Source organism: Mobula hypostoma, chromosome 28 (assembly GCF_963921235.1).
Source record: "Mobula hypostoma chromosome 28, sMobHyp1.1, whole genome shotgun sequence".
Classification (NCBI taxonomy): domain Eukaryota; kingdom Metazoa; phylum Chordata; class Chondrichthyes; order Myliobatiformes; family Myliobatidae; genus Mobula; species Mobula hypostoma.
In genome coordinates, this window is record NC_086124.1 from 2847501 (window position 1) to 2873382 (window position 25882).

General features: G+C 45.6%; 1 protein-coding gene across 9 annotated transcripts in view; it reads left to right on the forward strand.

Moving 5' to 3' along the window:
• Positions 1 to 25882, forward strand: part of LOC134339015 (tyrosine-protein kinase Fyn-like) — a 299324-nt gene that overhangs the window by 192785 nt on the left and 80657 nt on the right. For 3 of the 9 annotated variants that reach the window (XM_063035258.1, XM_063035249.1, XM_063035250.1), the window contains exon 1: positions 753 to 944. The exons of the other annotated variants lie outside the window; for them this stretch is intronic. In XM_063035258.1, coding sequence (XP_062891328.1) covers positions 902 to 944 — 43 coding nt within the window. In that variant the 5' untranslated portion in view covers positions 753 to 901. Of the gene's footprint in view, positions 1 to 752; positions 945 to 25882 lie in introns of those variants that run through there. 9 annotated transcript variants of the gene reach the window in all.

Sequence of the window (25882 nt, forward strand, 5' to 3'; positions counted from 1 at the left end):
AGTTGACTGAGAGTTCCCACCAGCAATTCTATTGGTTAGTTCTTTTATGTTTTGTGTGTGGGCGCAGAGTTCAGGCCAGGAGGAGTATTAATGATTTTACACAAGTCTCAGATGGGATCCAATGTTTTATGCAAGAAAAGATCCCTCCTACTCTCTTCCCCCATTCTCCAAACTTTCGCCAGTGAAGGGGAACTTCCATTTCTCCCATGTGGAGAAAACTTTCATTTCTCCAGCATTCTGTGCGTGATGTTGCGTTGGATTTCCAGAATCCCCAAAGTCTCTGTTTCCTCCTTTGTTCATTAGAATTTGAGTTCAAATTAACACCTTTGGTCGGTACGTACTCGGTTTTAATCACTGATATTCAAGCATACAGACAGTAAGGGCCGGAGAGGAAATCGGATCTGTGGCTGCAAACATTTGTGCAATTTATTAAAATACGGAAATGGCTTTCAGCGCAGACAATGGGGTTTCTGCAGGCATCTGTGTCCCTGACCTGAAGCAGATTGTGCCGCGACTTGGCTCTTCCTGCATGTCCAATTGGGACTCGCAGCCAGTTACACACAAGGAGAGAAGCGGCGGTGAAGCCAGGCTTCCTCCCGCTCGCAATGTGCGGACCGGCAGGATTCCCAGTGTCAGCAAGTGCAGCTGTTTCCTGGTTGCAGCCCCACATCCCCTGCACTTTGCAGACTCTGGGCGAAGGGTATTTGCCATCTGCTCTCGTCATCAGCAATACCTCATCTTCCTTCCGAGCATTCAGCGGAGTGCTGGAATTCACGCGGACCGCTGTATGGACTGGAGACTGAGAGAAGCGTTCGGGGAGTGCGAGTGGGAATGGATCTACAAGTGAGCACGCAGCGAAGGCTCTGAAAGCCGGCCACCAGTCTGTCCGAGCCAGGCAGAAATGTGCAGGGGCACCAACACATTTACTGTTAACTCTCCGCGGGGTAAGTGGACCTGCTGACAACTCCCATGTCACTGCCAGCTCCCCGCTGAATCTGCCCTGAAATGGTTTCATATGATCAGGGTCTCTGTCTTGGTATCCTTTAAAAGCAGCAGACATTTACAGGGGTTAGTGCCCTTTTTAACTGGAATAATTTTTGCCATGAATTTCAAAGTAATTTGTCACTGAATAGCCCAGGCTACGTGAGACCACCTCTTTAAAATGACAAAGGTCGTCACGTTCCTTTCTGTAGTTAACTTGACGAAAGAGGCCTTAGCGATCAGTGTTTCAAAGTGTTTATTGAAGAGATCGCTCTGGAATCTGCCTGTTTCCTGTCCACTCGGGTAGCTACTTTATGAGGCACTGGTGTTCTCTTCTCACGCTGCAGTCCGTCCACCTTCAAGGTTCAACATGCTGACAACAGGAATTCTGCAGATGCTGGAAATTCAAGCAACACACATCAAAGTTGCTGGTGAACGCAGCAGGCCAGGCAGCATCTCTAGGAAGAGGTACAGTCGACGTTTCAGGCCGAGACCCTTCGTCAGGACGAACTGAAGGAAGAGTTAGTAAGAGATTTGAAAGTGGGAGGGGGAGGGGGAGATCAGAGATGCTCTTCCAGAGACTGTTGTGCGTGAAGATCCCGGGAAGTCAGCAGATACTCACACCACCCTGACAGGCAGCAACAATCACTCCACCGTCAAAGTCGCATTTCTTCCCCGCTCGGGTGTTTTCTGATGTTTGAAAAGGATCAGAATCGGGTTTAGCTTTGACGTACATCGTGAACTTTGTTGTTTTGAGACAGCAGTACAATGCAATGACTATAAATAGCAATAGGAATATTTATACACTCAGAGACCACTTTATTAGACGCCTCCTGTGCCTGAAAGAGTGGCCCTGAGTGTACGTTCGTGGTCTTCTGCTGCTGTAGCCTATCCACTTCAACATTAGACATCCGTATTCAGAGACGTTCAGCAGGCCCCTGTTGTAACACCTGATTATTTGAGTTGCTGTCGTCTTCCTTGTGTTGGCGGGTGGCCAAGTGGTTAAGGCGTCGTCTAGTGATCTGAAGGTCGCTAGTTCCGAGCCCCAGCCGAGGCAGCGTGTTGTGTCCTTGAGCAAGGCACTTAACCACACAGTGCTCTGCGATGACACTGGTACCAAGCTGTATCGGCCCTTGCCCTCCCCTTGGACAACACCAGTGGTGTGTAGAGGGGAGACTTGCAGCATGGGCAGCTGCCGGTCTTCCATACAACCTTGCCTGGGCGCAAATCCATAGTCTCATGAGACTAACAGATGCATATTATGTCGCCTTCCTGTCAGCTTGAACCAGTCTCATTTTCAAGGTGTTTTGGCCCACAGAACTACTGCTCACTGGATGTCTTTTTTGTTTATCACACCATTCTTTGCAAACTCTAGACACAGGGGTTCCCAACCTGGGGTCCATGGGCCCCTTAGTTAATCATAAGGGTCTATGGCATTAAAAAAATTTGGGAATCCCAGTGGGTGAAAATCCCAGGAGATCAGCAGTTTCTGAGATACTCAAACCACCCCATCTGGCACCAACAATCATTCCACAGTCAAAGTCACTTAGATCACATTTCTTCCCCGTTCTGATTGTCATGGTCCGGTCCATGATGTCCGGATTCCGGTTCACAGACTGGTCCATCGATCCTTATTCCAGGTTTTCCGGTTTTCCCTGGTTCTGTTGGTGCCTTAATTGAGGCACATGATTCTCATTTTGGACTGGCTACATAAAACAGCTCCTGTGTTCAGCTTCAGGGGCTGGACTGTTCTCTTCCCTTGCCTGAAGCTTTGCCTGCAACCTCGCCTGCATCGTTGTCAAGTTCTACCGCTGGAGCAAGACCGGAGCCTTGCTGTGCCTAGATAAGGAACTGTCTTTCGTTGTTTGGAACTGTCTCTGTGTCCACGCCTTTGTTAGGTAGGTCTGGCCATTTGCCGCTACCTAGTGTTGGGAACCGTCTCTGTGTCCATGCCTTCGCTAGGTAGGTCTGGCCGTTTGCCGCTACCTAGTGTTGAGAACCGTCTCTGTGTCCATGCCTTTGCTAGGTAGGTCTGGCCGATTGTCGCTACCTAGTGTTGGGAACCATCTCGTCGTGTTCAGCATTCTGTATATGAGTCCTGGCCCCAAGTCCTGTTTCCAAGGAGAGGTCCCGGCTCTGTGTTCCGTGTACAAGTCCTGGCCCTAAGTCCTGTTCCCAAGGAGGGGTCCCGGCTCTATGTTCCATGTTCCTGTGTTCCTGTCTCTCAAGTCCAAGGCTCCGTGTTCCCGTGCTCTAGACCAAGGCTCTGTGTCCCTATCCTCCTCAAGACCAAGGCTCTGTGTTCTGTGTTCCTGTTGCCCCAAGTCCAAGGTTCCAAAGTTCCTGTCGTCCCAAGTCCAAGGCTTAGCTGTTCCTCAGTACCAAGTCAAGGCTTCGTGTTCTGGTCCTATCCATATGCTTCATCCTGTGCTGGCATTTCCTTGTCCTGTACTGGAGTTCCCTTGTCTTGCCCAGGAGTCTCTTGTTCTGTCCTGTAGCCTCGCCTAGTCCTGTCTCCCAAGAGCATGTCATGTCTTCGCCTAGTTCCAGAGTCTGAGCCTGAGTCAAGACTCAGGTTCTGGGTCCTTGTCCAGTCTTTGGCTCGGAGTCCGAACCCAAGCCTCGTCATGTCCTCGCCTCGAAGAACCCAAGCCTCATCATGTCCTCACCTCAAAGAACCCAAGCCTCGTCATGTCCTTGCCTCGAAGAACCCAAGCCTCGTCATGTCCTCACCTCAAAGAACCCAAGCCATGTCCAGTCCTGTAGCCACATCATGTCCTCACCTAGTTCCGAGGTCCGAGCCCAAGTCAAGACCCAGGTTCTGGGTCCTTGTCCAGTCTCTGGCTCGGAGTCCAAGCCCAGGCTCCTAGTTCCCAGTTCCTGATCCTGGTCCCGCTTGCCTAGTCAATGTCCTAGCCCAAGTCTGTGTTCTTGTCACAGCTCTCTGGTCAAGTCCTGTTCCTAGTACTTCAGTGTCTGTGTCTTGCATTTGGGTCTGCTCCCAGTGCCCCCCTGTTCTGACACTGATGTTAGGTCTGAACATCAGCTGAACTTCTTGACCATGTGTGCATGCTTTTATACATTGAATTGCTGCCACGTGATTGGCTGATGAGATATTTGCATTAACGAGTAGGTATATAGGTGTACATAATAAAATGGCCATTGAGTGTACTCCCACTGAGGGGTTTGTATCTGAATATTTGTCTTGCACTGCAGTGGGACCTTGTATTCCAATGACTGATACATCCAGAAAATGCTCCATTTCTACCCTGCCCTCTCGAATCTCCACGATCTCCATTGCTGAACCCTGACAAGACCTGACATGTTTTTAACTGTATTTCATTATGCTTTATTTTTACAAGAAAAGGGGGCAATTGAACCTCTTGATGTTGTTTGGATGAAGGTGTCAACAGTTGAACTTTTCTCTATGTTTCAGGCTGAGTCCTGATGAAGGGTCTTAGCCAGAAACATCAACTCTTTGTACCTTTGCATAGAGCGTCCTTGCTGTGATTTAGTTTTTATGATTCTGTGTTGCAATATGTAGCTGCCACTTGACAAATGCCAGTGATATTCAACCGGACTCTGATTTTGAGCTGCTGCTCTGAATTTCCAGCACCTACAGAATCTCTTGTGTTTATGTTGACCTCCTTTGATATTTTCAATCCTGTACATTTAACCATGATAACACATACAAAATGCTGGAGGAACTCAGTGGGTCAGGCAGCATCCATGGAAAAGAGTAAACAGTCAAAGTTTTGGGCCGAGACCTTTCTTCAGGACTGGAAAGGAAGGGTGAAGATACTAGAATAATAAATGTGGGGGGAAGGGAAGGAGGATAGATTGAGGGGAAATTTGATGGAGGTATACAAATTATGAGGGGTACAGATAGGGTAAGTGCAGGCAGGCTTTTTCCAACTGAGGTTGGGTGGGACTACAATTAGAGGTCATGGGTTAAGGGTGAAAGGTGAAAACTTAAAGGGGAACATGAAGGGAAATTGCTTCACTCAGATTGCTGTGATAGTGTGGAATGAGCTGCCAGTGCAAGGGGTGCTTGCGAGTTGGATTTGTTGAGTTTAAACTCATTGAGTTCAAGAGAAGTTTGGATAGGGACATGAATGGTAGGGGTGTGGAGGGCTATGGTCCTGGGGCAGGTCGATGGGAGTAGGCAGCTTAAATAATTTGGCATGGTCTAGATGGGCTGAAAGGCCTGTTTCTGTGTTGTTCTTTTCTACGAGTCTGTGACTTTATGACTCTATGAAGCCTGGCGGGTGGGAAAGATAAAAGGGTTGGGGAAGAAGGAATCATAGGAGAGGAGAATTGACCATTGGAGAAGGGGAAGGAGGGAAGGAGGAGGGGACCCAGGGGGAGATGATAGACTGGAGAGAAGAAGTAAGAGGGCAGAATGGGGAATAGAAGAGGGATCCTTTTTTTTACTGGAAGTGGAAATCGCATTTCTTTCAATCCCTTCCATCCACTTCCCCGAATTTTTCTGATTGTTGTCCTGTTGCTACTTTTCTTTGATCAATCATATTTTTGCTTCCCTTATTCCCGTGTTCCCTCCGCACTTTCATTTTTCCTGTCCGCTGCTAGCTCGCTTATCCAATGAACTAAAAAGGCAAGAGATTCTGGAAGGAAACGTGGAGCTTTTCACCAGCTCAGACATTGCTGGGTCAATTGCCACAAACCCGTGGCAGCCGGCAGCATGTGCAGGAGCTCTGAGGCAGAAGCATCTCGAGTTGTGAATCTCTGTGGATTTCCACTCAACAAGCCGCAAAAATAAAAAAATTGCTCACTTTGTCATGGGCTGGAAAGTGAAAGAAGCATAATTGCTAACTTGCTTTGCATCACTCCACTGTAAACATGACATCTCCGGATCTGCCCTATGGACCTGAATTACTTTTGCCGCTGCCTTCGGCCCTGACATCAGCATCACAGTCAGAATTATTATCACTGACATATGTTGAGAATTTTGTTGTTTTGCAGCTGCAGTACAGTGCAAGACAAAATTTACTATAAATTATAATAAGAAATCCTCGGTAATTATGTTATTAAATACAGTATGTCCATGTCTATACTCTAAACTCTAACTTTATTTTGTATGTAATTCTTTATGTGTTGGTATGTGGCCAAGTGGTTAAGGTGTTCATCTAGTGATCTGAAGGTTGCTAGTTCGAGCCTTGGCTGAGGCAGCGTGTTGTGTCCTTGAGCAAGACACTTAACCACACATTGCTCTGCGACGACACTGGTGCCAAGCTGTATCGGCCCTAATGCCCTTCCCTTGGACAACATTGGTGTCGTGGAGAGGGGAGACTTGCAGCATGGGCAACTGCCGGTCTTCCATACAACCTTGCCCAGGCCTGCGCCCTGGAAACCTTCCGAGGCGCAAATCCCTGGTCTCACAAGACTAACGGATGCCTATATAAAAAAAAATTCTTTATACTTGTTGAATGTTGTTGTTTTTGTTGTGTGTTGCACCATGACCAACACACCACAGCAAATTCCAAATACATTCAAATGTACTCTCAGTGGCCACTCTATTAGTTAGGTCCCGTGCCGAGCAAAGTGACCAGAGTGTATGTCCATGGTCTTCTGCTGCCGTAGCCCATCCGCTTCCAGGTTCCATGTGTTGTGCGTTCAGAGATGCTCCTCTGCACATCACTGTTGTAACGTGTGGTTATTTGAGTTACTGTCACCTTCCTGTCAGCTTGAACCAGTCTGGCCATTCTCCTCTGACCTCTCATTACCGAGGTGTTTTTGCCCCCAGAACTATTGCCCACTAGATATATATATATAGTTTCTCCAATGGTCTAGAAACTGCTGTGCGTGAAAATCCCAGGAGATTAGCAGTTTCTGAGATACTCAAACCACCCCATCTGGCACCAACAATCACTCCACGGTCAAAGTCACTTAGATCACATTTCCTCCCCATTCTTATATTTGGTTTGAACAACAATTGAATCTCTTGACCATGTCTGCATGCTTTTATGCATTGAGTTGCTGCCAGGTGATTGGCCGATTAGTGAGCAGATCTACCTAATAACGTGGCGACTGGGTGTTCACGTTCTCTGCAGGTGTAACACTTTATTTTACATTTTGCTATTGTTTTACCTTGCTCTACCTCAATGTACTGTGCAATGAATTGATCGGTACAAACAGTATTCCTTATTTAGTTACACATCCAGCAGGGTATCAGACTCTTCTGGCCCAGCGAGCTCGCGATGCCCAATTACACCCATGTGATCAATTAAACTACCAACCCGTATGTCTGTGGAGTGTGGGAGGAAGCTGGAGCACCCGGGGGGAAACCACACGGTCATGGGGAGAACGCACAAGCTCTTTACAGTGGCGGAATTCACTGAGTCGGTGGTACTGTAACAGTGTTGTGCCAACTGCTAAACTACCAAGTAGGCCAAGTTATCACCGTGCCTCGGTACCTGTGATAATATTGAACCAGTTTACCAATTGGTTCAACCATTTTAATTCCACTCTGACATGTAAGTCCGTGGCCTCCTCTACTGCCACAATGAGGCCACACTCAGGGTGGAGGAGCAACACCTCATATTCCACCTGGGTAGCCTCCAACCTGATGGCATGAACATTGATTTCTCTAACTTCCAGGAATTTCTCCACCCCGCACCTTCCTCCTTTCTCCATTCCCCATTCCCCATTCTGGTTCCCCTCTCACCTGCCCATCACCTCCCTCTGGTGCCCCTCCTCCTTCCCTTTCTCACATGCTCCACTCTCCTCTCCTATCAGATTCCTTCTTCTTCAGCCCTTTGCCTTTTCCACCCATCACCTCCCAGCTTCTCACTTCCCCATCCATCCACCTTCCCCCTTGCCGGGTCTCACCTATCACCTGCCATCACCTCACCTGTCACCTTCCCCCTCCTCCCAGCCTCCTTCTTCTTCTCCCCTTCCTTTCCAGTGCTGAAGGAGGGAATTGGCCCGAAGCGTCGACTGTTCATTCACTTCCACAGATGCTCCCTGACCTGCTGAGTTCCTCCAGCCTTTTGTCTTTGTCGCTTCACGTAAAAAGCATTCACAGGGAAAAAAAATCAGAAATCATAAGCAATTTTTCCACAAAAAGAACACAACTAGAACAAAATAAAATGAAATCCTTGTAGTGCAAGATGATCTAAATGGTAATGATTAGTGTTGGGATGGTTGATTCAAGAACTCAGTAGTTTAAGGGAAGCAGCTGTTCACGAGCCACGTCACTGTACCATCTTTTTATTTATTTATTGATTGAGATACAGTGCAAAATCGGTCCTTCTGGCCGTTTGAACCGCGCCACCCAGCAATCCCCCAATTTAACCCCAGCCTAATCACAGAGCAATTTACAATGACCAATTAACCTACTAACCGGTACGTCTTTGGACTGTGGGAGGAAACCAGAGCACCCGGGGGAAACCCACACGGTCACGGGGAGAACGTACAAACTCCTTACAGGCAGTGGCAGGAATTGAGCCTGGGTCGCCTGTACTGTAAAGTGTTGTGCTCACCACGACGCTACCAATTTGCATTTGTTTTATATATAGTTCAAAGTGCATTTGTTCTCAGACGATTTATAGGGATGTTACTGATCCTACCTTGAGATTAATTCTCTTGAAAAAAGATTAAAATAGAACTTGTGAAAACCTATACATAAACAGGCACTGACAAATGACTAACGTGCAAAAGAAGACATATTGCGTAAATAAAAATAATATTGAGAACATGAGTTGTAAGGGGTGCTTGAAAGTGAGTCTGTAGTGTGTAGAAGCAGTTTAACGTTGAGGTGGGTGAAGTTATCCACGCCGGTTCAGGAGCCTGACAGTTGTAGGGTAATAGCTGTCCCTGAACCGGGTGTACCTCCTGCCTAATGGGAGCTGCGAGAAGATGGCATGGCCCAGATGGCAGGAATCTTTGATGATGGATGCTGCCTTCTTGAGGCAGTACCTCCTATAGACACTATCAATGGTGGCGACGTACGTGCCAGTGATGTTTTGGGCAGAGACAAGAACTTCCTACAGTTTCATACTTCCCTATGCATTTCATTCCTGCCATCTGGATGATAATGCGACTAACTGGAACAGAAAATTTGCCAAGATTAGGGGTAGTGGACGGCGATGAAGACTACCAAAGCTCGCTGTCAGTTCTGGGCTAGTTGGAAGAACGGGCTGAGAGGTGGCAGATGGAATTTAATGCAGACAAGAGGAAGGGGCTGCACTTCGGAAGGACCAGCCAGGGTAGATCTGACACAGTGAACCGTACGTCACCGAGGAGTACGGTAGAACAAAAGGATCTGGGCATACAGGTCCATCAGTTATTAAAAGTGGGGTCGCTAAGAAAGTTTTTGCCACATTGACCTTCATAGACGAAAGTATTGAATACAGGTGATGGGATGTTATGTTGAAATTGTGTATGACGTTGGTGAGGCCTAATTTGAAGTATTGTGTGCAGTTTTGGTCACCTAAGTGTAAATAAGGTTGGAAGAGTGCAGAGAAAATTCGGGAATGGAGAGCCTGAGTTAGAAGGAAAGACTGAATAGGTCTGAGCTCCCTAGAATGCAGAATATTGAAGGGAAATTTGATTGAGGTACCCACAATTATGAGGGATATAGACAGAGTAAATGCAAACAGGCTTTTTCCACTGAGGTTAGGTGGGACTACAACTAAAAGTCACGAGTTAAGGGTGAAGTGTGAAAAGTTTAAGGGGAACATGAGGGGAAACTTCTTCACTCAGAGGGTTGTGAGAGTGGGGAACGAGATGTCAGTGCAATTAGTGGATGGCTAATCATCGTTTAAGAGAAGTTTGGATAGGTACGTGGATGGCAGGGGAATGGAGGACTATGCTCCCAGAGCAGGTCAATGAAAGTAGGCTGTTTAAATGGTTTGGCATGGACTAGATGGGCCAAAGGGCTTGTTTCTGTGCTGTACGTTTCTATGACTCTATGGCTCTTGACTCTACACCAGACCATGAAGACACTCAATGATAGGTTAGGTTTGAGGGGCCGAAGGCCTACTCCTACTCCCATTTTCTTACATTTTAGAACTTTTTTTTAAGGTCACTCCACTTCATTGGATGCTTTAACTAACAACTAAGTATCTATACATAAGCAATAAATATCAAGAACATGAGATAAGAGTCCTTGACAATCAGTCCATAGTTGTGGGAACATTTCAGAAGAACATAAGAAATAGGAGCAGGAGTCGGCCATCCGGCCCGTCGAGCCTGCTCCGCCATTCACTAAGATCATGGCTGATCTGACCATGGACTCATCTCCACCTACCTGCCTTTTCCCCATAACCCTTCATTCCCCTACTATGCAAAAATCTATCCAACCTAGTCTTAAATATATTTGCTGAGGTAAAATTTCAATGATGGAGCAAGTGAAGTTCTCCTGTTTGGTTCAAGAGCCTGACGGTTGAGGGGTAATAACTGTTCCTGAACCTGGTGGTGCAAGTCCTGAGACTTCTGTACCTTCTTCCTGATGGAGAAAAGAGCACTATCTGGGTGGTGAACTTCCTTTTCCATTGGGATTTTTGTGACTTCAGGATCTCACAAAATATTTTTGAGTTAGTAAAGTACTTTGCACACTGCTGGAGAGTAGGAAATGCAGCAGTTTTAAAAACAGCTTCTTCCCCTCCCCCATCAAATTTCTGAAAACCAGCCTACAGACACAACCTCAATACCTTTTGCTCTCTTCTCGCACTACTGAATTTAAATAAATTGTATATACATATTTATATACACACACAGTATTGGGCAAAAGTCTTAGGCACATATATATATATATATAGTTAGAGAGCCTAAGCCTTTTGCTCAGTACTGTAGTAATTTTATGTATTACACTGTACTGCTGCTGCAAAAAAAAACAAATTTCATGACAGATGTGAGTGATGATAAACCTGATTCTGATCTGGGTCTCTATTGTGAACTGAGAGTGGGAAGGGAGCAGGGAGAGGGGAATCATGGTTGGGAAAAGGGGGAGGGAGTGGGAAGCACCAGAGAGGTATTCTGTAGTGATCACAAATCAATTGTTTGGAATCAAATAACCTTGCTGTTTCTGCTGCCAGAGTTGCAAACTCACTCTCTGCTCCACGTTGACAAATACAGTAATATGCTAAAGTCTGAGACGCCCTGGTTATATATATATATATGTGCCTCAGATATTTGCACAGTACTGTGTGTACTCTATATATAAACAAAAGAAAATCTGCAGATGCTGGAAATCTGAGAAACACTCACAAAATGCTGGAGTAGTTCAGCGGGCCATGCATCCTTGATGGAAAAAAGTAGTCGACATTTTGGGCGGAGACCCTTCAGCAGGACTGGAGAAAGAAAGATGAGGAGTACATAGAAAGGTTGACTGTGTACTCTCTCCCATAGACGCTGCCTGGCCTGCTGAGTTCCTCCAGCACTTTGTGTGTGTTGTACTCTAGATATGCATCTTATTGTAATTTATCATTTTTTTTAATGTATTGCACTGTACCACCACTGCAAAACGATAAACTTTGCAGCGTATGTCAGTGGTAATAAACCTGGGTCTGATTCCGATTCAGGTTCTGATTGCGCTTCAAAAAGATAAATTCTACATAGTCAATTTGGGCACAGGAAGTCTGCCAAACATCAGAAGATCATCTGAATGATAAGGCGTAACTAGAACTTGCACACAATACTCTAATTGTGATCTAAACAAGAGCACTGTCAAGCTGCAACTGTAGTGACACAGTAGCGTTTAGCGTTACACCACAACAGCGCCAGTAACTCAGTGTCAACGTTCTCCCCGCGACTGTGGGGGTTCCCTCAGGGTGCCCAGTTTCCAAAGATACTCACATTCAAAAGATATACAGGGTTAGTAGGTTCATTGGTCACATGGTACAGTTTCAGGGCGCTGCCTCATTGGTCTAGAAGGGCCTGTTACCTCTAAGTGAAATGAAAACCTTTTAAAATCTGCATCTTTGTCTGTGAAGGCGAGGATTACACCTTCCTCACTACCTTGTCTCATTGTGATACGACTTTCAGGGGAACTCGAACCTCAACGTCCCTCTTTATCAGAATTCCTTAGTGCCCTACCATTTTCCTATGTATATCCTACCCATGTTTGACTTCCAGCAGGCCCAGTGAGGTGTCGGTCACTGAGGAGTGCAGTAGAACAAAGGCATCTGGGAATACAGGCCCATAATCCATCGAAAGTGGCATCACGGGTAGATAGGGTTGTAAAGAAAGTTTTTGGCTTATTAGTTTTGGAGGGTTCGTTTTGTTTGTAGAGGTAGTAGAGTGGGTACGGACCTAGTTTATCAGGATACCTTCCTTCAGTTAGTCCTGACGAAGGGTCTCGGCCTGAAACGTCGACTGCACCTCTTCCTATAGATGCTGCTTGGCCTGCTGCGTTCACCAGCAACTTTGATGTATGTTGCTTGAATTTCCAGCATCTGCAGAATTCCTGTTGTTTATCAGGATACTGCCTGGATTACAGGGTATGAGCTAAGGAAAGATACGACCGGCCTGGGTTGTTTACTCTGGAGGGTGGGGGAAGGGGTAGTCATTTATAAAATTATGAGAGACATACTAAGGGGAGGCAGTCAGCATCTTTTCCAAAGGGTAAAAATGTCAAGCAGCAGAGGAAACCATTTAGAGCCAGAGCCGGAGCCGGAATCAGGTTTAATAGCACCGGCATGTGTCGTGAAATTTGTTGTTTTGTGTCTGCAGTATAGCGCATTACAGGATGATATACTGTAGGTCTATGGTAGGAAACTTTATCACATGGTGTGAGCAGAATTATCTACAGCTTAATGTGAAAAAGACTAAGGAACTGGTGGTAGACCTGAGGAGAGCTAAGGCACCGGTGACCCCTGTTTCCATCCAGGGGATCAGTGTGGACATGGTGGAGGATTACAAATACCTGGGGATACGAATTGACAATAAACTGGACTGGTCAAAGAACACTGAGGCTGTCTACAAGAAGGGTCAGAGCCGTCTCTATTTCCTGAGGATACTGAGGTCCTTTAACATCTGCCGGACGATGCTGAGGATTTTCTACGAGTCTGTGGTGGCCAGTGAGATCATGTTTGCTGTTGTGTGCTGGGGCAGCAGGCTGAGGGTAGCAGACACCAACAGAATCAACAAACTCATTCGTAAGGCCAGTGATGTTGTGGGGATGGAACTGGACTCTCTGACGGTGGTGTCTGGAAAGAGGATGCTGTCCAAGTTGCATGCCATCTTTGACAATGTCTCCCATCCACTACATAATGTACTGGGTGGGCACAGGAGTACATTCAGCCAGAGACTCATTCCACCGAGATGCAACACAGAGTGTCATAGGAAATCATTCCTGCCTGTGGCCATCAAACTTTACAACTCCTTCCTTGGAGGGTCAGACATCCTGAGCCAATAGGCTGGTACTGGACATTTCCTGGCATAATTTATATATTACTATTTAATTATTTATGGTTTTATTACTATTTATTATTTATGGTGCAACTGTAACGAAAACCAATTTCCCCCGGGATCAATAAAGTATGACTATGACTATGACAATGACTAAATCATAAATTATAAACATTAAAAATACATAAGTAGTGCAAAAACTAGTGAGGGTTAATGAGTGGATGTAACTAATTGCAATGGATATTAAGCAGAGTGGGCCATTTGTTAATCCGGGCAGCTGCCAACTTAGGCCAAGTTTTAAAGAACAAAAACTAATTGAGAAACTTGTTTTGATTCCTTTTGTTTATTTGGGACACTGTGCCACCAAATTGGGACAGGAGTCTGTGGCTGAAGAGTTTCTAACTAGCGGCAGTTGCATGTACTCGTGTGTCTGTTAGACACCGCACTGTGCTCAGAGCAAACCGTTTTTAATTAGCGTTCGTTAAATGATGGTGTTCAAAAAGCAGTGATTTTTGTCACCAAGGGTGACAAGAAATAAGCAGTAAGACAGTTCAGAATTGTTTTGTGCTCTGCGGTTTCAAGCATTTAGGCTTGGAGATGCCAGAAACAGCCAGGACTGAAAATGAAATGGTTTCACAGGTTAGGAACTACAAAGAATTTGAAGGTGTCTACAATCATCCTGAATGTTACAATGAAAATGAGGAGTTGGAGAATGCAATTGTTGAAAGCATTGTATGAAGGCAGTTGATTATCTGCACTCAGTGCCTGTGCTGATTTTGTTCATTTGCAAAAGAACCCGGCAGCCAGCGTACATAAGAACACGAGAAATAGGAGCAGGAGTCGGCCATCTGGCCCGTCGAGCCTGCTCCACCATTCAATAAGATCATGGCTGATCTGGCCATGGACTCATCTCCACCTACTTGCCTTTGCCCCATAACCTGTAGTTCCCCGGATGAATTCCTCTGTCGATAACTATTAGGAACTAATACACAGTTCATAGTACTGTAATAGTATTGGTAGTGATCTAATTTGTTCTCTATTTCATTTAAATACATAATTTGTTACAGTTAAATGGTAATTTGTCTTTTATATATCTTTTAAAACGTTTTCATGAAACTTGCCGCTAACTGGGCAGCTGCTTAATTGGGCCAAAATGTGCTGGTCCCGACGTGCCCCAGTTAACTGAAATCCACCATATTTCTAACCCACTGCCTTAAAAATAAATGATGGCTGAGTTTGGGGAATCTTGTCAGACTGGTAAAGGTGAACTTTGTTTCTATGCCCCCAAGACTTTGGGTGGGCCTTCTGGTGCAATCCCACTCTCCTCCTTCTGTGCCCGATCTTTCCGAGATCACGTACAAAATAAGTGAGTCCTTTTTAGTGAATTGTGCTGCAGCTGTGTTTTATGTTTGATTATCTGTTCCCTGTATAAAGATATTTATGGGATCTCCAGTTTGTACTTTTTGGGGTTACCTTCATGCTGGAGAAAATCTGTGGGTCCCAATGGATGACAGGTTCTCTTTGAACCAGTGAATTTGTCCCGAGTCTGAGTTGTTGCAAAGACATTTGGCATCCCTGCAGGATGCCTGTGGCTCATCGCATGCATCCTTTAATGAAGCAACAAGCAATTAAAATGTTCCTTACATGCAGAGAATTCAGTTGTTCACAAGTTGTTGCCTAGATTTTTGTTATTGCTTCACCACCCCCCACCCCCCCACCATCTAGCCGTTCTCTAGATTTACCATTCGCAGAGTACAGAATGCGGAATTTCTCTGGGAATTTCTCATCAGTTTCAGACCCCACATCCTCGGGTTTCCTGCATCATTTTGCTCTCTTCAGCACTGCTCCTTAATAGATACCAATTTGCAGTTTGTGGGGACGTCAAGAAAGAGGTTGCCCTCTCCTTTAAACATAGAACATTACAGTGCTGTGAGTCCTTTCGGCCCACAATGTTGTGCCAACCTCCTGACCCACTGAAGATCAATCTAACCCTTCCCTCCTGCATAGCTGTCCATTTTTCCATCAGCCATGTGCCTATCTTGAATGTCGCTAATGTATCACCCAGGACAGTCTCTCTTCTCGCTGCTGCCATCAGGAAGAAGGTACGGGAGCCCCAGGACTTGAGCCACCAGGTTCAGGAACAGTTATTACCCCTCAATCATCAGGCCCTTGAACCAAAGAGATAACTTCACTTAACTTCACTTGCCCTATCATTGAAATATTTCTACAACCTATGGACTCATTTTCAAAGACTCTTCATCTCATGTTCTCATTATTTATTATTATTATTATTATTATTGTTTTCTTTTTGTATTTGCTCTGTTTATTGTCTTTTGCACAAAATTAATTAATTATCTTATTGAATGCACAAGTTGGTGTGGACTTTCATTGAATCTGTAATGGTTATTCTATATATTTATTGAGTATGCCCTTGAGAAAATGAATCAGAGTTGTATATTGTGACGTATGTGTACTTTGACAATAAATTTACTTTGAACTTTGAACTTTTGGCAGCATGTTCCACACACCTACCACTCTCTGTGCAAAAATAACCCCACCTCTATACTTCCCATCAATCTCCTTAAAAATGCGCCCCCTTGTATGAGGCATTTCCAGTCTGGGAAAAAGTCTGACTGTCCACTCAACCTTGTACACCTCTGTCAAGTCACCCCTCATCCTCCTTTGCTCCAATGAGAAAAGCGCTAGCTCACTTAGTGGCAGATGGAGTTCAACCTGGAGAAGTGTGAGGTGGTACACTTTGGAAGGACAAACTCCAAGGACAAAGTAAATGGCAGGATACTTGGTAGTGTGGAGGAGCAGAGGGATCTGGGGGTACATGTCCACAGATCCCTGAAAGTTGCCTCACAGGTGGATAGGGTAGTTAAGAAAGCTTATGGGGTGTTAGCTTTCATAAGTCGAGGGTTAGAGTTTAAGAGTTGTGATGTAATGATGCAGCTCTATAAAACTCTGGTTAGGCCACACTTGGAGTACTGTGTCCAATTCTGGTCGCCTCACTGTAGGAAGGATGTGGAAGCATTGGAAAGGGTACAGAGGAGATTTACCAAAATGCTGCCTGGTTTAGAGAGTATGCATTATGATCAGAGATTAAGGGAGCTAGGGCTTTACTCTTTGGAGAGAAGGAGGATGAGAGGAGACATGATAGAGGTGTACAAGATAATAAGAGGAATAGATAGAGTGGATAGCCAGCACCTCTTCCCCAGGGCACCACTGCTCAATACAAGAGGACATGGCTTTAAGGTAAGGAGTGGGAAGTTCAAGGGGGATATTAGAGGAAGGTTTTTTACTCAGAGAGTGGTTGGTGCATGGAATGCACTGCCTGAGTCAGTGGTGGAGGCAGATACACTAGTGAAATTTAAGAGACTACTAGACAGGTATATGGAGGAATTTAAGGTGGGGGCTTATATGGGAGGCAGGGTTTGAGGGTCAGCCCAACATTGTGGGCCGAAGGGCCTGTACTATGTTGTACTATTCTATGTTCTATGTTCTATGTTCACTTAAACTAGCCTCATAAGATATGCTCTCTAATCCAGGCAGCATCCTGGTGAATCCCCCTACCCCCCGCCGCACCCTCCTCCCTACAATGAGGTGACCAGAAGTGCACAGAATTTTCCAAGAGTGGTCTAACCGGTGTTTTATAGGACTGCACCATTACCTCAGGGACCAGGTTGATTTGTTGGCCGTTATTGCGGGTGTTCTCTGCTGCTCTCGGCTCAGTGTTATACCGAACGGGAGTGGTGTAGAACAGGACAGAAGGCAGTCAGTAACAGTGCATTCTTTGTGTCCTATCTCCGCGGGCTTCCACCGCGGAATTAATGTCAACATAACCTGTTCCTGCATAACTCCTTTCGACCGGTGGAGCTATTGGACTGTCAGATCATCTATAGGACCCCACATGAAAGGAACAATTAGGCTCCAAGTTCAAAGTTACTATCAAAGAATGTGTATGTCACCATATAATAACTTGAGATTCATTTTCATGGAGGGATTTACATGAAAATTTAAAAAATGATATAATTTATGAAAACTGATACATAAACAGATTGACAAATAAGCTGAAATCAAATCATTCAAAGATTCAGAGTACAATTTATCATCAAAGTGTGTATGCAGTATACAACCCTGAGATTCAACTTCTTCACAGACAGCCACGAAACAAAGAAACTCTGTGGAACCCTTCAAAGAATACATCAGACACCCAATGTGCAAAAAATGAAGAATAAATCACGTAAACAGCAAAAGTCGAGTGAGAAACACAATGTCGAGCATCAAACCACAGACTCATCGAAACTAAGGAACCTTCAGTTTAGTTCCATTCAGTTCGACTTCGTGCTGTGTCGTGCATTGGCTACAGGCCACAGACCTGGTCTGCATTGATCAAAATCGCGTAAAATAGCAACAAAGAAAAGAGTAACCCGAAACCAGAAACATGAACTACAGAATCCAATCCACAAACCCTGAAGATTAAACCTTGCCCAAGACCCAAGACACCGGCAGCATTGAGTGAGAGGGAGAGAGAGAGAGAGACCGGTCAAACGTGGGCACCTTCCTCGGACAAGATCATGCAAATAAGAAAATAAATATATAGTACAGAGAATATCAGTTGTAGAGTCCTTGAAAATGAGTCCATAGGTTGTGGAGTCGGTTCAGTGTTGAAGTAAGTGAACGAATAGACAAAGACTTCACCTTTCACATCCTCCTGAAAGACTTTTTTGCCAACGGTGGATACTTAAGGTATGTTTGCTGTCAAAATGTTGAGGCTTTATAAAGCACTGGTGAGGCTTCACTCTGAGTGTTGTGAGCAGTTTTGGGCCCCTTGGCTAAGAAAGGATGTGCTGCCATTGGAGAGGGTTCAAAGGAGGTTCTTGAGATGACTCCAGGATTGAAAGGCTTATCGAATGAAGAATGTTCGGGCCTCTGGGCCTGTACTCACTGGGATTTAGAAGAATTGGGGAGGGGGGGAGATCTCATTGAAACTTATCAAATGTTGAAAGGCTTCGATAGTGTGGATGTGGAGAGGATGTTTCCTGTGCTGGGGGCATCTAAGACCAGAGTGCACAGCCTCAGAGTAGAGGGGCATCCATTTAGAATGGAGATGAGGAGGAATTTCTTTAGCCAGTGAGTGATGAATCTGTGGAATTTGTTGCCACAGGCAGCTGTGAAGGCCAAATCGTTGGATATATTTAAAGCAGAGGTTGATAGATTCTTGATTAGTCAGGGCATGAACGGTTACGGGGAGAAAGGAGAAGTTTGGGGCTGAGAGGGGAAATGGATCAGCCATGATGAAATGGTGGAGCAGACTTGATGGGCCAAATAGCCTAATTCTGCTCCTGTGTTTTATGGCTGATTACTAATTAGCAACATCTACTGTGAGATAATTGCTAAGCATGTATATGCTGCATTGTTATATTTTGCTGATATTCTAAACGTGTCTTGTATGTGCGGGGGACTGGGCCTCAGGCTGCGGTGCTGACAGTGGCGGGGGGAGGGCTGGCGGGGCCGATTCAGTCCGCAGGGGGCGGTGTGGCATGGCGTCCAGTCTGGAGTCGGTGCTCCCTGCCCAGTGTTCAATGGCGCGAGATTTGGACTCTTTTATTGTGTGATTGTGATACCATTTGCGCTTGCTATCTTGCCTGTGTTTTGTGCTGTGTGTGACTGTTGGTACTGTGTTTTGCCCCTTGACCCCAGAGTAATTGTTACAAAATGCTCCCAAGCAAGCCAGCTTCCGGGACTTAGACAGGCTAACTCACTACAGGAAGCTATGGATAGCTGATGCGGCCCATTTAAGATTTCTGGACAGTCCCGCTTATCGGCAATTACGGTTTGGGCACCGAGAATTAAATATTTAAAGCTTTGGTGCTGAATCATAAGTCCACGAGTAATATCGTCCAGTGTTTGTTTTGTGCTCAGTTCTCAATCCAGTTTGACACCGTGTCTCGATCCTTGATTAAGACACTCCAACATGTGGGTCCAGACCATCCTCGTCAAGGCCTCTCGTCACAGTAACGCTGTCCTGTTCGGCTGTGTTCATGAGTATTTGTGTATGGTTAAACGATAATTGAACTTGAATTGAAGTCAGGAAAACGTCGGATATTGAGTACTTACTTTGAGCTTTGAATGCCCCTGTCATATCTGACTCTGCCGCCAGCCCAGGCAGTGCATTCCAGAAACCCGCCACTCTCTGTTAAAATTGAACTGCCCCACGCCTCTCCTTTGAGCTGACCCTCTCTCCGCTTAAATGCATCCCCTTGGCTGAACAAATACACATTATGAATATGCTATGATTCTGTGATCCTCTACAATTGTAACAGTTTCATTGTGAAGGCACCTCTGACGGTGAAGCAATTTCCCACCCCTCGACGGTGACCAGAGAGCTGGGAGCGGGGGATACGACGGATGCTCCCCAGCTGGGTCGATACTATATTGGAAACTGGTCTTCACTCAGCTGCTGGATAGTCACCGAGGTTGAGAAGGTTTGCTTATCTGACTTGTTCATCTCTGGGTGTGCTACTGCCTGTTCGGGAGGAACAAAACCCAAAAACAGGAAATGTTCTTTTCCTCTCATTGACTTCAGAAAACAAATCTCTCACGCTTCAGGGATGTGGTTTTGTTACAGGACTTGAGGACTCATAAGTTCCAGTCCTATCTTGGTAGCTCAGAATTTAAGAGCAGTTACTGAACTAAATCTGTGACAGACGCTCAGTTCTACATGGGTGACCGTGGGTTGTTGTAAAACTTTGGGGCTCTGATGATCACTCTCTGGGGTTCCTTGTTTTGTGGAGGTTCAAAGTTCAAAGTAAAATTGATTATCAGAGTACATACATGTCACCACATACAACCCTGAGATTCTTTTTCTGTGGACATACTCAGCAAATCTATAGAACAGTAACTGTAAACTGTAAACATCAGAAACTGTAAACAAACTGTGCAAATGCAGATATAAATAAATAGCAAGATGAAAGAGTCCTTAAATGAGTGTCGCTTTCCCCTTTTGTTCAACAGCCTGATGGGTGAGGGGTGGCAACTGTTCTTGAACATGATGGTGTGAGTCCTGAGGCTCCTGTACCTTCTACCTGAGAAGAGAGCATGGCCTCGGTGGTGGGGATCTCTGATGATGGATGCTGATTTCCTACAACAGTGTTTCATGCAGATGTGCTCAATAGTTGGGAGGGTTTTACCTGTTATGTACTGGGCCGAATCCACTACCTTTTGTAGGATTTTCTTCTGAAAGGCATTGGTGTTCCCATTCCAGGCTGTGATGCAGCCAGTCAGCACAATCACCACCACACATCTATAGAAGTTTCCCAGGATTCTTGATGACATGCCAAATCTCCGCAGACTCCTTTCTACTTTATTGTCACTAAACAATTGGTACTAGAACGTACAATCATCACAGTGATATTTGATTCTGCGCTTCACACTCCCTGGATTACAAATATTAAATATTAAATTCCTGAGGAAGTAGAGGCGCTGTTGTGCTTTCTTTACAATTATATTTATATGATGGGTCCAGGACAGGTCCTCTGAGATAGAGACACCCAGGAATTTAAAGTTACTGACCCTCTCCATGTCTGATCCTCTGATGATTACTGGCTCACGGACCTCTGGTTTCCCTCTCCTGAAGCCTACAATCAGTTCCTTGGTCTTGTTGATATTGAGTGAGAGGTTGTTGTTATTACACCACGCAGCCAAATTCTCAACTGTGAAGACTACGAATTTCCGGTTGTTTCGCTGAGCACCTTTGCTCCATCCCCCAGAACAAGCAGGAACTCCCGGTGGCCACGCATTTCAATTCTACTTCGCATTCCATTCCGACGTGTCAGTCTATGGCCTCCTCGATGACGCCACGCTCGTGCTGGAGGAACAGCACGTTGCAATCCACCTGTGTAGCCCCCAACTTGATGGCATGAACATCGACTTCTCTAACTTCTGGTTTTTGGCCCCCACTCTCCATTACCATTCCCATTCCTATTTCCCTCTCTCACCTTATCTCCTTACCTACCAATCTCCTCCCCCTTCCCTTTCTTCCATGGTCTTCTGTCCTCTCCTATCAGATTCCCCATCCTCCAGCCCTTTATCTCTTTTACTAATCAACTTCCCAGCTCTTTACTTCACCCCTCTCCTTCTGCTGGTTTCACCCACCACCTACCACCTTGTACGTCTTCCTCCCCTCCCACCACCTTCCTATTCTGACGCCTCCCCTTCCTCTCCAGTCCTGATGAAGGGTCTCGGCCTGAAACATTGACTGTACTCTTTTCCACGGATGCTGCTGGCTTGCTGAGTTCCTCCAGCATTTCGTGTGTGTGTGTGTGTGTGTGTGTGTGTGTGTGTGTGTGTACTGTATGCATTCTCTGATATTAAATGAACTTTTGACAACTCCATCTGATTCACTGAAGGCCTGCTGTGGAAAGATATTTTGTCCGTTTCTGTTCAAGCAGCTGGTGACTCGAGAATGTGTTTAACTCTTTCCTTTCCTTCAAAGCTGCACAGCAGAATGTTTGATCCAAGGGCAATCAGAAATAAGCAATGTTCCACGGCTGTCCACCTTCTCTGATTTAGCACAAAAAGTCCTGAAGATCTCTCTTCCCTCTTTCTCTCTCTGTCTCTCTTTCTGTCTGTCCGTCTCTCTCTCCCTTGCTCGCTCCCTCTCTCTCTTTCTGTCTGTCCGTCTCTCTCTCCCTCTCTCTCTCTCTCTCGTGACAACTTTCTGCTCCCACACGCTGATGAACAAACCTGCCTGACGTGGAGGGGAGAGAGTCAAACTGTGGTGATGTGAGTAGGAGGGAGGAGTTGTAGTCGCAACTGTTTGTCATCCAGGAAAGGAAATAAGAATAAATTTGACAATGGTTGAGTCATCTGGAAAGTTAAGTTCCACAAGAGATTGCTGTAGCTCATTCTGCATCCAGTACTGCTTCACTGAAGGTAAGTACAAACACTCGAGTGGCTGTAAGTTAATGCTTTATTAAGGACTGACCTCACTGAAACCTATCGAATGTTGAAAGGCCGCGATAGAGTGGACGTGGAGAGGATGTTTCCTGTGGTGAGAGAGTCTAGGAGCAGAGGACACAGCCTCAGAATAGAGGGTATCCTGTTAGTGTGGAGATGAGGAGGAATTTCTTTAGCCAATTACTGGTGAATAAGTGGACTTCTCTGCCGCATGAGGCTGTGGAGGTCAAGTCATTGAGTATATTTAAGCCAGAAGTTGATAGGTTCTTGAGGGCATCAGAATCAGGCTTATTATCACCAGCATGTGACGTGAAATTTATAATACATAATCTAGCAGAGAGGGAAAAAAATGAATAAAATAAAACATAATAATAAATAAACAAGTAAGTCAATTACATATATTGAATAGATTTTAAAAATGTGCAAAAACAGAAATACTGTAAATTTTTTTTTAAAAAGTGAGGTAGTGTCCAAAGCTTCAATGTCTATTTAGGAATCGGATGTCAGAGGGGAAGAAGCTGTTCCTGAATCGCTGTGTGTGTGCCTTCAGGCTTCTGTACCTCCTACCTGATGGTAACAGTGAGAAAAGGGCATGCCCTGGGTGCTGGAGGTCCTTAATATTGGATGCTGCCTTTCTGAGACACCGCTCTCTAAAGATGTCCTGGGTACTTTGTAGGCTAGTGCCCAAGATGGAGCTGACTAGATTTACAACCCTCTGCAGCTTCTTTCAGTCCTGTGCAGTAGTTCCTCCATACCAGACAGTGATGCAGCCTGTCAGAATGCTCTCCATGGTACAACTATAGAAGTTTTTGAGTGTATTTGTCGACATGCCAAATCTCTTCAAGCTCCTAATAAAGTATATGAAGTGAAACGGGGAGAAGGCAGGAGACTGGGGCTGAGAGGAAAATGGATCAGCCATGATGAAATAGTGGAGCAAACTTGATGGGCTGAATGACCTAATTCTGCTTCTATATCTTATGGTCTAATCACAAACAAGAGAAATTACAGATGCTGGAAACCCAAGCAACACACACAACACGCTGGAGGAACTCAGCAGGCCAGGCAACATCTATGGAAAAGAGTACAGTTGACGTTTCGGGCCCAGACCCTTCACCAGGACGGTCTAATGGTCTAAGCAGCTTTGCTTAAAATTTTTAATTGGTCAGCACAGGGATGACGGGCTGAAGGGACTGTTCTTGTGCTGACCATTCCATCATCTGTTTCCTGGGACAGAGGAGGCTGGGGGGTGACGTTATAGAGGCTAACCAAATCATTATTGGATTTATAAACAAGAGAGAATCTGCAGGTGCTGCAAATTCATTGGATTTATAAGATAGATGATCACAGTCTTTTTCCCTGGGTGGGGGATTCTGAAACTGGAATCAGAAGGGACCTGACTTCCTCCACTCAGAGGATGATTGGAGTATGGAGGGGGCTGCCAGAGGAAGTGGTAGACGTGGGTTCATTCGTTGGATTGCTACTTGCCGTTTTGTATGATGTGGGTGATTGTGGTCTTCCCATGACCATGATTGTTTTTAGCAAATTTTTCTACCGAAGTGGTTTGCCATTGCCTTCTTCTGGGCAGTGTCTTTACAAGATGGGTGACCCCAGCCATTATCAATACAATTAGAATATTTAAAGACTTTTGGACAAGTATATGGGTAGGAAAGGTGTAGAGTCAAATGGAACAAGGCCATTAGACTAGAAGATGTAAGAGCAGAATTAGGCCATTCAGCCCATCGAGTCTGCTCCACCATTCGATCATGGCGGATTTATTTTCTCTCTCGGCCCCATTCTCCTGCCTTCTCCCCATAACCTTTGATGTCCCGACTACTCAAGAACCTGGCAACCTCTGCTTAAATATACCCAATGAACTTGGCCTCCACAGCTGCCTGTGGCAACAAATTCCACAGATTCACCACTCTCTGGCTAAAGAAATCCCTCCGCATCTCCGGTCTGTCCTCGTATTCTGAGCCACGCACAAAATTCTGGGGGAACTCAGCAGGACAGGCAACATCTATGTACAGTTGATGTTCTGGGCTGAGTCGCTTCCACAGGACCGGAGAAGAAAAGATGAGGATAGATTTAAAAGGTGGGCGGAGGGGAGAGAGAAACACAAGGTGATAGGTATCAGCGGGAGGGGAGGGGTGAAGTAAAGAGCTGGGAAGTTGATTGGTGAAAGAGATACAGGGCTGGAGAAGGGGGAATAAAATAGGAGAGGACAGAAGGCCATGGAAGAAAGAAAAGGGGGAAGGAGCACCAGTGGGAGGCGATGGGCAGGCGAGGAGATAAGCATTTTGTGTGTTTTGCTTTTGGATTTCCAGCATCTACAGATTTCCTCTTGTTTGTCCTTGTATTCTGAGCTGTGTTCTTTGGTCTTTGACTCACCCACTGATGGAGATGTCCTCTCCACATCTACTCTAACAATGGGAGACCATTGGGAGTATTTCAGGAGGATACCATGGTCAACATGGTGAGGTGTCACGATGTGCGCTGGCAAAGCCCGAACCCAAGTGCCAAGGAAAGATGGACTCCCATGTAGGGAGGGTTTAATCATAATAGTTACAACAAAACACTGGTGGGTCATCCAAGCGATACCGCGAGATATAACATTCTCAAAGCTATGACCCCGCAATAAGCGCTAATTGGGTATCCACTTAAATAATACCAGAATGTGGAATCCCCAAACCAGCCAAAATAAACTTACAAGATTAAGCAGAAAGCACCAGGTATTAATGGTACTCGCTAATCTACGATTAATCAATTGAGATGCTCTAGAAGCCTTGGCACCCATTACTCTCTGGCTCCACACACAGGCCAGGAGAGCTCATTACAATCAGGTCCGGCTGTATCTGAGCAACACATACAAAATGCTGGAGGAACTCAGCAGGTCAGGCAGCATCTATGGAAAAGAGTAAACAGTCGACGTTTCGTGCCGAGACCATTCATCATGACTGTACTCTTTTCCATAGATGCTGCCTGGCCTGCTGAGTTCCTCCAGCATTGTGCCCGTGTTGCTGGGATTAACAGCATCAGCAGATTTTCTCTTGTTCGTGACGGGGCTGTATTTGTGTTGTTTAACCGTATGATTCTGCGCAAGTTGTGGCGGTCACTTGCTGCAGCAGGAGGAAGGAGGCTGTGCATGATGGTCTTTCCCTCTGCCTCTCACTCACTCTCCCGAGGGAAGGGCCCCTGGTGTTTGAATGGTCTCTCTCTTCCCTTGACGCTGTCGGAGGTTGGTGCTGGAGCAAGGTTTAATCGATGCGGTTTGTGGATTGGACTGTCGTTCACATTATGATGTGTCTCTGGTTTCTCGTCACTCCTTTTTCTGTTGCTGCTTTGGGCGACTTTGGATTGGGGCGGCCTGCAGATAATGAACACTGAGCTGAACTGAATGTGGACTGTTTGATTTTGTGTTTTGTATTCTGTGATTTTGCTCGTTTTTTCCTGTTGCCGTTTGCGCGATTGGATTTTGCACGAGGGTGGGGTTTATGTTCTTGTTGCCGTTTGCGTGACGTGTTTTTTGCGCATGGTGGTGGTGGGGGGTTTGATGTGGTTGTCACGA